At 35.7% G+C, this 13205-nt stretch overlaps 1 protein-coding gene across 4 annotated transcripts in view; it reads right to left on the reverse strand.

Moving 5' to 3' along the window:
- The window catches only part of MINDY3 (MINDY lysine 48 deubiquitinase 3), an 85470-nt gene that overhangs the window by 4280 nt on the left and 67985 nt on the right, over positions 1-13205 (reverse strand). For all 4 annotated transcript variants that reach the window (XM_033100750.1, XM_033100749.1, XM_033100748.1 and 1 more), the window contains 2 exons: positions 6205-6277; positions 3869-3956 (listed from right to left, as the gene is read on the reverse strand). In XM_033100750.1, the coding sequence (XP_032956641.1) occupies positions 3869-3956; positions 6205-6277 (161 nt within the window). The remainder of the gene's footprint in view (positions 1-3868; positions 3957-6204; positions 6278-13205) is intronic.

The following is a 13205-nucleotide window of genomic DNA, read 5'->3' on the forward strand; positions in this document are numbered from 1 at the left end:
TCTTCAACCTTTATCCTTTGATGGGGAAATCATTTGATAACTGCATAAATCTAAGTTTCTTGCTTTAACTACCAGAAAATATAAAACCTGAAACAGTTGCGGGGAAGAGACTGGAAAGTGGGGAAGTGCTGATGTTTCTTAGATGTCCTGCACTACTTACTTTATTTTATAGTTTTACCTATGTGCACATATAACTTTTTCTTTTTTTAAAGAACGAGTTTCTAAAACACATAATCAGGGCTTAGATTTTAATAACATTCAATAAAGAAAGGATATCGTATAAATCATTATACTAAACTTTCAGAAAAACTGACCATGTTATTCCTACTGTCTTAATCTTGGTTCTCAGTTAGCTAAAGATCAACTCTCTTAACCTAGCACTCAAGGCCATTAATGGTCTGGCCCCACTGATTTCCCTCAGGGCCTGTGGCTGTCTTCCTGCCATATCCAACTGATACAAGGATAGGAATGTGACTTTGCTGGGCCACCATCCCTCCTTAGATTTTTTTTTCCAATTGAAACTAAGGAAAGAGAGCTGCTGGCAACTGTGGGTAGCTTCAGGTTCCTAGAGAAAGACAGGCTGCGAAAATGTAGCTACTTTGGAGAGAGGAAGGACAGATGATGGAGAGACTACGCCAGTCTCGGAGGATCCTTGAGCGGCTTCTGCTACTTGCTTCTTTAAATCCTGAGCTATTCTTTCCAATGCACAGCTTTCCCGCCCACTTAAATCAGTTCAGGCTGGGGTTCTGTGATTTGCAACCAAGAATCCTAAAACACAGGCCCTAATCTACCTTTTCAGTCTTATCTGCAACTACTCACTTTTCTGAATCCTCTTAGCCAAGCATATTACTCATTTTCCCATGAAAAGACGTTTTGTTGTTGGCTCTGTGCACATTCATGGCTGGTTTTACTTCTCTCTCAAATGCCTTTCTCTCGCCCTCTTTTCAAGACCTGGTTCAAACCTTGCTTTTTCTGTAAAGTTTCTCTTGAACACACTAGATGGGACCTTAATAATAACAACTGTCTCAAAAAATTAATTTGGGAACAAATCATACACTACTTTGTATCATCTCTTCAGTTATTTTGAAAGATTGTTTAAATTTTTAACTTTTTAAACTTTTCATTCTTGTATTCCCAACTAAAATCCAAACTGTCATAATTTTTTTTGTATCCTACTCAAAATACTTCACAAAAAACAGAAAAATCAGTAATTTATTCAGTCATTTCCTTAATTATATACATGAGTGAATGCAATTAGTTACTTAGATAATCTGGCTATTGATTTTCAGAGTTAATATACTTTAACTTACAACTTACAATATTTATAGAAACATTTACTGTCATTGAATACAATTTATATTCTCTAGTTCCAGTCATTAATACATACTGAAATATCAAAAAGCAGTGTAACACAGAGGGAAAGTGCTTCGTCTCTGGGGTTCGGTGACCTATGCTGGACTCCTGAATCAGCCACTTACCAGCTGTATGACCATGAGCAGTTTCTCAAATTCTCTACTCCTCAGTTTCCTCATTGCCAAAATGGGAGAAAAATATTACCTAATTTATAAAGCATGGTAGTAGCTGCTTCTGCTATTCTTATTATAAACAAATTGCCTTGAAATGCTTATGAGTATTCCCAGTTCCCCGCCCCCCTCTGCGTCTGCCTTATAGCAAAGAAATACTCTTCCATAGCACCCATTTTAAGCATTTGTAAAGACTACTGAAGTTAAATATTTTCCTGGGTGTCCTTCTGATTGAAGTTTTGTCACTTAATGTATTCCTAGTTGATTGTTTACTGAGTGTCACTATATTGGTCTGTTAGGTACCAAGAAATATATTAATAAGGGCCAAAATGAGTGATAGAGTCATTTTACACTTTGTGACTACAGAGAAAGGACATCAGTGGTGTTGGCTATGATCAGAGAGGTCTGAGCTCTTACAGGGTGTGAATGTGACAGGTCTTCAGCTAAAGCAGTTGGTCTCAAACTCTGGCCCCATCAGAATCCCCTACAGGGCTTGTTCAAACCAACTACTGCCCCCCCACCCCCAAAGCTTCTTATTTCTTAGGTCTGAGGAGGGCCTGAGAATCTGCATTTCTAACAAGCTTCTTGGAGACCACACTTTGAGAACCCACTGCTCTAAGAAGAACCAAGGGCAGGATCATGTGCTTTGGTTGAAGAAAATGCATGAAGTACACAGGGATACGAGCTCAGTCAGGTTCAGATGCAGTTTGTTCAGAAGAATAGCAGGACATAGGCAAGCAGTAAGAGATGAACTTGGCAGAACAAACAGAATAATGCAATGGAAGAGTATGACATCTGTAAAAGAGAAGGGGACTAGAATTTTCTTTAATTACCTCAAAAAATACTAAAATTAAAAAAAATAAAAAATTTCTTGAAGTAATAAGTTCTTGGAATAATTGTAAGCAGCATCATGGAATTAACTAAATATAAGATATATATTTCCAAAACAGTTGTAACTAGCTCCCTTTGTTTATGTTTCCCAGCCATTTTTCAAAATCTTCCTAAAATTAAAAACAAATATCTTTTTATTTCCTTAATAACTAAGAAACCAGTATTTCTATAACACGTCCTGACAGCATCCTTGAAATAAATTAAAAGTAAAATTAACATTTTCGCAAAAAAGTTTTAAATGCTAAAATTTATTAAGCATTTATTAAGATATCTAAAACAGTATTAGATTACAAAAAAGAACTTTTCAAAAACCCAAGAATTTGGAGAGTGTGACCAAATAGGACATCACAATCCACAAGTCTTGCTAATAATGTCAGAAATAAAGAATCTATTTTTTATGAAGCATTCACCAAAAATTTAAAAAGTCTAATAGCTATATTATATTCTTAATTACTTTTTGAAATTTCCCTCCCTCATTTTCTTTACTCATAGTAACTATAACAGATGGATACTGGTTTAGAAAATATGGGTCCTTCTTCTTTTTTCAATTCCAAAGGTTAAATGTTAATAATATTGTCTACTCTGGTCAAGATAATTTAAATCTGAGACATCAAATTAACAACTTTATCTTGACATTTTCCCTCTATCATTTTGTTACAATTTTTCTGCTTGACAATACATCTCTTTTATAATAGAGGTGGAATGGACATTGGCATTTTTATTAAAACAGTGAACTTTCATTTAAACTATGCTGATATCTGATGAAATGATTACGATATACCTAAATAATTTGGTTTATGGTAAATGTTCCACTCAGAGAAGAAACACAAAAGAAAAGACAGGTGTAGGCTACAGAACTGGCTTGCCAGTGACATAGATGTAACTCAAGAGAACAAAAGCGCAGATTCTTCTCACTGGTCTCTGATCAAAGCCCAGTGGAAGACATGTCCCAACATGAATAGCACAGCTATTCAAAGGTTTTTCTTGCACTCAACTAAAATTCTCCTGGAACTCAGGTTCACTAGGAGGAGCTCCCACCACATACAGGCTCCTTTACCTTCTCTCTAGTATTTGGAAAGTTCTAAAAAAATACATACCAATCTATTAACACTAGTTAGCTGGAAAGGGAAGGAAATAGGAGTGGAAGTGGATAAATAGAATCCTTCTCTTTGGACTCCCCATACTTCTGAATTCTGTGCTTCCTATAGAAAAGCAGTGTCATTACGTGTACGTATCAGTGTAGACACTCTTCCACCACACCTCTCTCCTGGAGTCTGTATTACTGGACTGCAACTCACATGTCCTTCTGTCCTCTCTGTATGGCAAAGTATTCACATGATAATGCGTAACTACATGTTAGCACATTTTTAATGAGTAGGAAAAAATGCTGAAACAATCACAGATGGTCATTCCCACAGAACAAAACAACAAATAGATTTCTTCAACTATGTTACCTGGTCAGGAAAAAATTCTTGAAGAAATGGACCCAATAATATGATTCCTAATCCTTCTGGATCTAATTTATTCTTCATGATATTTATACTGTGGGGAGAAAGAAAAAAAGAAAAATACTGGATACCAAAGGAAAAAAAAGCTTATTTTTCTTCTTTCATGACTAAATTACTGGTACTATAACACTCTGACTGCCAAAAATCCAAAGAGCTGTTCTTTTTAGCCTCTTAATGACAAATACACAGGAATGACATCTAATTTGCCAAAACTTGGTTATTTTTAAACCAGAATAATCTGTTACTATTTAGAATTTAAATTATGACGATGACTTCAGAATATTGTTCCTTATTAGGTAAAGTAATTTAAAAACCTAGGCTTATAAACACAGGCTTATCTCCCAAAGGCAAACTCTTTGCTTCATAGGTATGCCTAAATTTAACAATCAGATGAGGCATTTAACTTAAAAAAAGTGTTTATTTTAAGCTGAAGGAGAAACACAAACAGTCAGAAGGCAGTGGTACATCAGATAATCAAAAACATCTCCTTTATAAAAACGTACTTTCAAGAACCAAATGGAGGCTTAAATTCTTAGACAATGTAACTTGAAGGTGAAAGAGGTAAGACAGTTCTCAAAGAGCTAAAGTACAGTGAATTACAGCAAGTGGTATATACTTCACTGTTCCAGTAGCCCAAAGTGAACAGTGCTTTGCATAGCCGGCTACCATTTGGGTGTAGCCAAAACTGGTGAAAGGTGTTATGTATGACTAGAAAGAAGGCAGAGAAAAATAGACTGCAATTTGAAGAGTTACAAATGAAAACTTTCTGAAAAGAAAATTTTCATTCTCCATGTTATTGTCCAAACTATAAATACCAAGTTAAGTATCCCTTATTAAACATACAAAGGATATGATATTTTAATAGGTCTGAGTAAGGCCAGGAGGTTATGGCATGAAACAAATTAAGCTAAGGACCTTATCTAATAAATTAGATATTTAACACATCTAATTCATTAACCCTAAATTTTGCCCTGTTAATTTGTGGGCCATCACAAATGTGATTAGACCAAAGTACAGAGTGAGTCTAACCTTTCAGCTACTTCTAGAAAAACAATCTAACTCAATTGTACTAACTTTATAATTAAAGGTATGTTTTCTGACGAAGCAAAGAAAATTAAGTAGACGATATATAGCTATCTATGTTAACAATTTGAGAAAAAAAAAACACCTTTCCCTTTCTCCTTCTTCCTGTCTTAAGAATTGTCAGTAAGTAAAATTAACTGAGTTCAATTCTCTTTTGCAAATTAGAGTAATGAAAAAAAGATGATCTCCACTAGAAATCAGTTTAGAAGAAATGAGGTAATTACTATTATACCATTTATTGACTAGTTCAACTGTCTGAATTTCTCTTCAAGTTGGAAACACTTATGTCTAACTGTAAAGAACGGATAACATCATAGCTCTAGGTAGTAAGACTCAGACATACTAATTCAGATGTGATTTGTAAATGTTTATATGTATTTTCATATTTTGGGACCAAAGACAACGACATAGTATTAATGTTAGGCAATACCTCAATACTTTCAATATTGAAAAGCTATATTCTGTAATATTCTGGGTCACTTACAAAGGTTTCTGATCGGTAGAGTGGTACCTCGGTTTTCGAACGTAATCCGTTCCAGAAGACCGTTTGAGTTCTGAAACATTCAAAAACAGCCAATAGCTAGGCCTCAGGATCTTGCACTCAACGGAAGCCTTGTGACATGTTCGACTTCTGAGGCGTGTTCGAAAACCAAAGCATTTACTTCTGGGTTCACAGCATTTGTAAACCAAAATGTTCGTCAACGGAGACGTTCGAAAACTGAGGTACTGAATCACTTTGATATGTTCAATGTCTTTAATCAAATGTTTTTAAGACAAAGTCAGAGGCCTACAGCTTATTTAAGCAGGACTACTAGCAATACAGACATTATACAGACCTCTCACCACTTTCACTGAAGCTACTAAAGATGGGTAGGTAGAGAATTAAAAAAACAAAATTCTCACAGTGAGAAAAAACATTCAGTTTAATTGACAAAAGACACACACACACACATATATATATTTAGCACTTTTTAAAAAACAGGACGGTAAGTGCAGAGTGGGAGAGGAAGCCCATTTTAAGAATGTCAAGCCTCTGTGATAACACTGGATGGTCTCATTTCTTCCTAAGTCTTGGCTTTATATAAAGTGTTAGGCTTTGTATATGCAGGTTTAGATTTTTATAAAGGTAAAAATGTGTACAATGTTTTAAATTCAATAGAATTTTTGAGTTGGTTAAATAGCGCTTCCAATGTACTTACTATTCAGGATCTGAAACAAGGTCCAAGGCTTTCATCACATCTTCTAGAAGTGAATCAGGTATGAATCCATTATCTGGGGGAAAAAACAGGAACAAGTTGGAATAAGAGTTTACTTCAAGAAATGCTGTTATCGCTGATCAGATTCCAGCAAAAAAATTACATAAAATGGATACGAAGAGTTAAAGAACAGCTTATTAAGTTTATTTTAGATACAATGCCTATTATTGTTAGATGTTCCCTTTTATTAGTTTTCTTGGGTACATATGCAAAGATTTATTTTCAAGGTTAGTTTCTCATAAAAAAAGAAAAAAATTAACTACCTAACAAAGAAACCTTAAAGCCAAATTATTTCTTAAATGGGCTTACAAATCTAAGTAAGTTTTTCTCTATTTAGTTATAACAAATATTTAGTAATTCGGTATATTTTTCAATAAATAATGTGCACCTTTAAATTCCCTTTAAGAAATGCATTTAAAAGAATTCTTTACCAATGAATTCCTTTCGTCACCATGTTATTTAACTTCTTGAACAATGTTAATGATTCACTGTTATTTAGATAGCTGACAATATAAGAGCAAGAAAAGATATCCCTACAATAGCCTTGATTTAAATAAAAGCTGTAGATTTAATGGGAAAAAAAAATTCAAAATTAAAATGCAGAGTAGAAGCAAATGTTAAGCCTAGTTTATGGAAAATACTCCTTTTCTTGGGCTTGATGGGGAAATAGCTTTGGCAAATGGCCCAAACTCTGATGCTGCAACAGAACATGACACACGAAAAAAAAACTTGCAGGACAGTTTGAAATCACGGTTTCAAACAAGCAATCACAGTTTTATTCCCTTAAATGTACAGTTTTTCTACCCATTGACTCATTCCTGAAGGCTGTCTCAGCTTTAAATCAACTTCTAACACAATATCCTTTTCAGGGATTAGATAACTTAAAAAAAACAAGTCTTCTCATGGAGAACAAGATGTCCCAAAGCTTTGCTTCCATAATCAAACTGCAGAATAAAGTGTAGTTGCTCTTCCAGGATGTAGCATGTACTGTCTATCAGAAAGAAAATAAAGTAGTTATGATTATAAAAGGGTGTTTTCTTAAACCTTATAAGCAGATGTTTATCCATTTGACTGGCCTTGACTAAAAGGCTAAGATTCATTTAGGATAATTAAAAAATATACAGTTTTTAAAAGTGAAAGTTCAGAATAATCCCAATTTGCCAAGTCACCAATAGTTTGAAGTATAGGGAATAAAGAACATGTTTTAAGATTTGTAAGCCTAATTTTGATGAGTCTGAAATGTAGAAAAGGGGTATGCTTTGTTTAGTCACAGACAAAAGTTCACCATGTCTAAATGTAAAACCGGCTGTGTTAGGCCACTAGCCGGCAGGACGGATGATCCGGAAAGGTTCCTGCATTACGGGCTATCACCTCCGAGTACGTCAACCTGACAGAAGCAGTGCATGTTACTGTTCTCAGGAGCACTGAGAGGCGGGCAGCCTCGTCTTCTCTTACCACGACCTGAGACTCAGCTCCCACCCCCAGGACGAGCTAATTGGCTGTATAAAGACATGAACAACTAGGAAAACAGCAAGGTGACTTTCTTAACGCAAACATGATTAACTTCAAGTTTAACTATTCCAACCCATGTTTAAGGTGCCTATGAGATGTACAACTTGTGAACATTTCCTGGGACGCAACCATGACTATAGTAAGTCCGTGACCCTACATTTTGCACATTACAGTATTTGTACATTACAGTATTTGAAAACTAGAGATTCTGATATAATTTTCTCAATACCTCAAAGACTTTTTGATAGACTTAAGATTAGAAGAGGAGATTTGGAAACTGCTTACCTGTTTGGAAACATTTATTTTGATGTTACTTTAGTTAATCACTCCTATCAAGACAAATTCTTGATAAATTCTTGAAAAAGAACAGAATCATTAAATCTAAAACCAGATGAAACTTAGATCAGATAGTATTCAGTCAACTGATTCCTTAGAGAATATGGAAATAGAGACACAATGATGACAAAGACCACAGCAAAAAACAAAACAAAAAAACAGTAGAGGAAATCTGAGTACAACTGGTTGACTAGTCAGCACACCTAAGAAGCACTAAATGACAAAGTAGAACTTGAATGCATGTGTAAATGAACCACGTGAATATAAAATGGACTTTGACAGGCTTGAAAACTCAGAAGAATGGGGAGGAGAGAACAAAAGGCACAGCAGTAGTGATGTAAGCAGCTACTGTGTAAATATTCAAATGCAGTTAAATTGGTTTTAAAGCATTGAGAAGAGAGGAACAAAGCTGTTTGTTTAAAAATAAGGTTTTCTTTCTTTCTCTTTTTTTAAACCAGCAAACGATTGCAAAGTGCCAAGCTCCTAGAGGGTGGGAGGAGGAATACCTCAGAGCAAGCGAGTAGTGATACAGGAGAGTGAAAGCCAGATGAGTTTGTAATTTCATGGGTTAGAAAACCCTTTCAAAATTGTGAAGAAATCAGAGCTGGACTTTAAGGAGAAAGAAGTACCGGTCATGGTTTTCATTCTGAAAGAACCTGACAGGTCTCTTTTAAGTGAGGAACTAGTTAAAGTGGGAGCTGCTGGAAGAAAGCAAACATTAGGAATTAACAGAGGGCAAGAAACAGCTTGTGAGGAGACTGGGGGGGGCCAGCATTTGGGACTGTAACATTTTCAAACCACTGTCGGTGAGAGAGAGTCAAGTTTCCTGGGAATAGAAAAGAAAATCGAGAGCCAGTTAGGGAAATTTAATGCCATTCGTTAATTTAGTCAAATAATAGTTATTTGACTAAATAGTTGTTTTTCTAAAGGTTATGTTATATTTTACCTATTATCAGTAAAACTTGAATAACATGTAACTACAATTTGCTATAACATCTTAACTACAATAACTCTTAGTTAAGACATTTTCATATTTCAGCTTTCCTTGGTCTCTGCCTCAGTATTACTACTGGTTTGCTCGACGGGCTCCCCAGTAGAGGAGGGGCTCCTGGATGCAGATTGCACAGGTCCAGGGCCCACCACAGCGCCTCACACAAGTACCTCACCTGTTCAATAACATCTGTTACATCTAATTAATCCTAATTTCAAGTTTCAACAAACCACGCTGTTCAGGCACTGTGGTTCAACCAAAAACACCTTCTGATGAAGTTCAGAAAGAAATGAGTAACTTATGGCCTGTCCTGCAGAACCATTTGTATTATGTGATGAAAAAAACAGTGATGACAATGCTACAGAAGGCGAAGCATGGCAGTGAGCAAAGGGAGGAAAGGGCAGCAGCAAAGGTATAGAGAAGAAAACTGCACCATATAAAAGACTGAATTTAATTCAGAAAGACTGAATTAAACAAAGGGCAATTTCTAGAGAATGTCTAAGGACTGGTGTAATCTGAACAATCTATAACAAGTAACATTTTTCTTCAAGTTTTGAAACAATGCAGCCCACTGAAATCATTCAGACAAAAGATGGCTCTCAATATATTTTAGCCATTTTACAACAAGTATTAGTATTTAAAGGGCTTCTTTTAAATCAAAATACTGTATATTCCTTGCCTAAAATAGCGTTGCTTCCTGAGATGTAATTCTACAAGGCACAGAGAGAGAATAAAAGAGAAACAAGGAAACAAAACAAAAAACCTATTGTGTGTAATGTGAAAACCGATGGGTATCATTTCAAACACCACCTACAGAGAATTCAGTATCTTTGGAGATTACCGAGTAAGATCTATGCCACATAGTTTTGGATTTTTATAAAACAACGGTATGGTCAGCTTAATGAGTACTGAAATAACCATGTCAAGTAGATATTACGTCATTTTGCAGATGAGAAAACGGATGAGGAACTTGCCTGACATCACACAGTTAATGAGGCCCAGAGCTGGGACTCGAATCCAGGCCGCCTGACAACCAAGTGGAATGCTTTTACAAGTGACTTAAACTGTTGCAAAGTTGGTCTTTTCTTTTTTTTTAAATTAAAGTGCAGGCAGGGATTATCATTACCATTTTGTTCCTCAGGTTGGTTTTTTCTTAAAACCAAAGTGGTGATGATAATCCCTGCCTATCTCCTAGGTTTAATGTAAGGTTTTAATGAGACAAGACAGGTAAATTGCTTTATAAACTGTACGTTCCATGCAAAGCCAGACATTATTATTATTTTGTTCATACAGGTGCCCACTTATAAATCAGGTTTATGTTTCAAAAGATCATTAATGAGTCACCTGTTTAGAGCAGCGGACATGTTTCACAGACGCCATCATAAGTGGTGATGAGCATGCCCAGTGCAGTTAATTCATCACACGCCGAAAGCACGGTGCTGACGGTGCTATCACAGGTTCCCCTCTCAGGCACGTGTAGCGGCCAGGCCAGGAGCGAGAGAGAAGCAAAAGTACTCGTGGGGACCAGAACTCAAGTTCTCTTTTCTTCAGCTTCCCCCGCTTGCCCCTAGGTCAATTATTCTACAAATATTCTAAAGAGGATGAAAAAGGAAAACTGTCCTCACACCAGTCTCTGATAAATGGGAAGTGGAACTACCCAGAAATTTGTAAGAACTGTTAGTTCTTCAGTGTTCTGAGAAAGCCTGATTTGTTTAAATCTTGAAACAAGAGCAGGCTCTATGTTTGGGGGAAAAATCAAATTAGTAGATTAGCAGATTAGTTTCTATCTAAGTGACTGAAAAGACTAAAAATGAAAAACGATTCTGTTTTTAATCCTTCTTAGAGTGAACTATATATAGCTAAACCGTAACAGTGATATTCAGATGAAAAACTGCAGTTTATTTTCTGCATGATAAGTCATACATGGAAAGAGATATCTTTTCTGAGGTGGCTGAACAACTTTTGATTGCTTTCTTAATTCAGTTTGGAGTCCTGCTAAGTTTTCACACACAATACTATATAGATGGAAACCATTTTATTTAATCAACAGTTTTCTTTCTCTAGTAAAAACAGAGCAAATTAATTTTAATATGTATCAAGATTCAATTCTGAAAAATTGTCAATGATTACAAATTGTTTTAGTATTGGTAATATAAGAAATTCTAACTTTCCTTTTAAGCTGGTAAAAGAGAATAGTACAAGCCTGTTACTTCATTGAAGATTAAAAAATTTCTGCAAAACAAATATATCGTTTATGACAATGGGAGCCTACTGACAACTGTATCCTACTTCAAAAACTTTGGTTTTATATCTTTGCATTCCTGACGGATTAAAAAAAAATCATCCTTCTAACATTAGCTTTTTTGAAGTTCACGTCTCTTATGTTTATGAACACTCCTCCTTGCTCTGAGAGCATTTCTTTATGCCTTTATTCAATAATAGTTACTATCATCTAAGATCTTCTGATCCTTTTCTTGTATGTTCCCATTCTCAAGAAACTCATTCATTCAGTTTCAGTTTGTTTTAACATTTTCACCAATGACATATAGAGGTATCCAAAAGACAGATTACATGAAAAACGTGTTTGGTTTTGGAATGGTTTGTGGAGGTTACCCTGGAATAAGAGTGCTTGATAGCATTATAAAGACCTGACTGGAAACTCTGGGAAGATGCCAGTCTATCCATCACGCCATCCTACATACAGGTAGCCCCCGTGTAACACGGCACTTCTATAACATGGTTTCGCTCCAACACGGTTCGAGAATTGGGGAAAACCCTCGTACAATATGGCATCCTAGAACACGGTTTCACTCTAACACAGTTGGAGAATTAGGGAAATCCCTGAAAGGCACGGAGCGTAGTAAGAGCTTTTAAGAGCATTTTTAAACCTTTAAAAAAATCCTTCAGAGGTTATCCCACACGAAATTGCTCAACTCATCCTGTGAAATATACTTCTTTAAGACATAAATCCAAGCCTTCACCATTAATTTCCTCGGTTATTCCAGTAATCGCTTGCTTCTAGCATCACTTCTCTTTAGTGCCTACTACAAGTTATTTTTCTTGTGCCTGTCTTTTGACTCAAGTCAAACACTGCTGGCTATTTCATGCATATAAACTGCTATAAACATATAAAATGCATATACCTGTGTTCATAGATAAGCATCCTGTTCTCTTTTTTTGGCTTCCATTTGCCAATGTAATCCTCCCTCCTCAGGTGTTCATGACAGGTCTCTGCCTACTCTAAGTTCACTCTAATGACATTTCTTTGAATCGTGTACTATTAACACCAATTTTATTTTCATATTAATTTGTTACAGGTTCTAAAAACTGTCCTTTATGAACTTTGACCCTTAGCTCAAATATATTAAAAACATTTAGGCATAGAAATGATTTATTTCCTATTTTTTTCCATCAAAGGATTCAAAGTGGCAAGAGAATGATTATGTTTCTCATCCTCCATGACATAGTTCAATGTAATAATTCAGGTTAAAGTTGTTGATTTGTAATAAGGCTAATTTCGTTCAGTTGTGCTACAATGTAAAGAGGAAAATCTCTTTTACTTCCTAGCTAAAGATTTAGAATGAAATGTAACCTAGAGTTCAAAAGATAATTCAGTCCAAGAGGAAAGAAACATTTATGTTTCTTAAGTTAGGGAAAAAGCCCAGTGGAAGAAGCTAACTCAGTCAACTCACCAATACGAGCGCCAATTAAACTGAGGTGTAGACAGAGTGGAACTGACATGAAATACTTAGTATGTTTTAAGCACTGGGCCAGGTGCTTCCCACATTATTCATTTAATCTTCATAATGTCTCTAAGAAGTAGGTGTGGTTATTCTCATTTGATGTATAAGAAAACAGATTTACAGACCTAAAACTAACTAGCTTAAGCTTTTACTGCCACTAAGTTGTAAGAGAAAAGATATGTAGTTATGAGAAAACTAACAGCATTTTGGTCAATTACAGACTGCATACATGATGGTGGTACCGTAAGATTACAATGGAGTTGAACAAGTCCTATCGCCTAGTGACGCCATAGCTGTCCTAACATAGTGCAACACGTTACTCACACATTGGTGGTGATCCTGGCGGTGACCACTGCACTGCC

Source organism: Rhinolophus ferrumequinum, assembly GCF_004115265.2.
Source record: "Rhinolophus ferrumequinum isolate MPI-CBG mRhiFer1 chromosome 5 unlocalized genomic scaffold, mRhiFer1_v1.p scaffold_110_arrow_ctg1, whole genome shotgun sequence".
In the NCBI taxonomy this organism is placed as follows: domain Eukaryota; kingdom Metazoa; phylum Chordata; class Mammalia; order Chiroptera; family Rhinolophidae; genus Rhinolophus; species Rhinolophus ferrumequinum.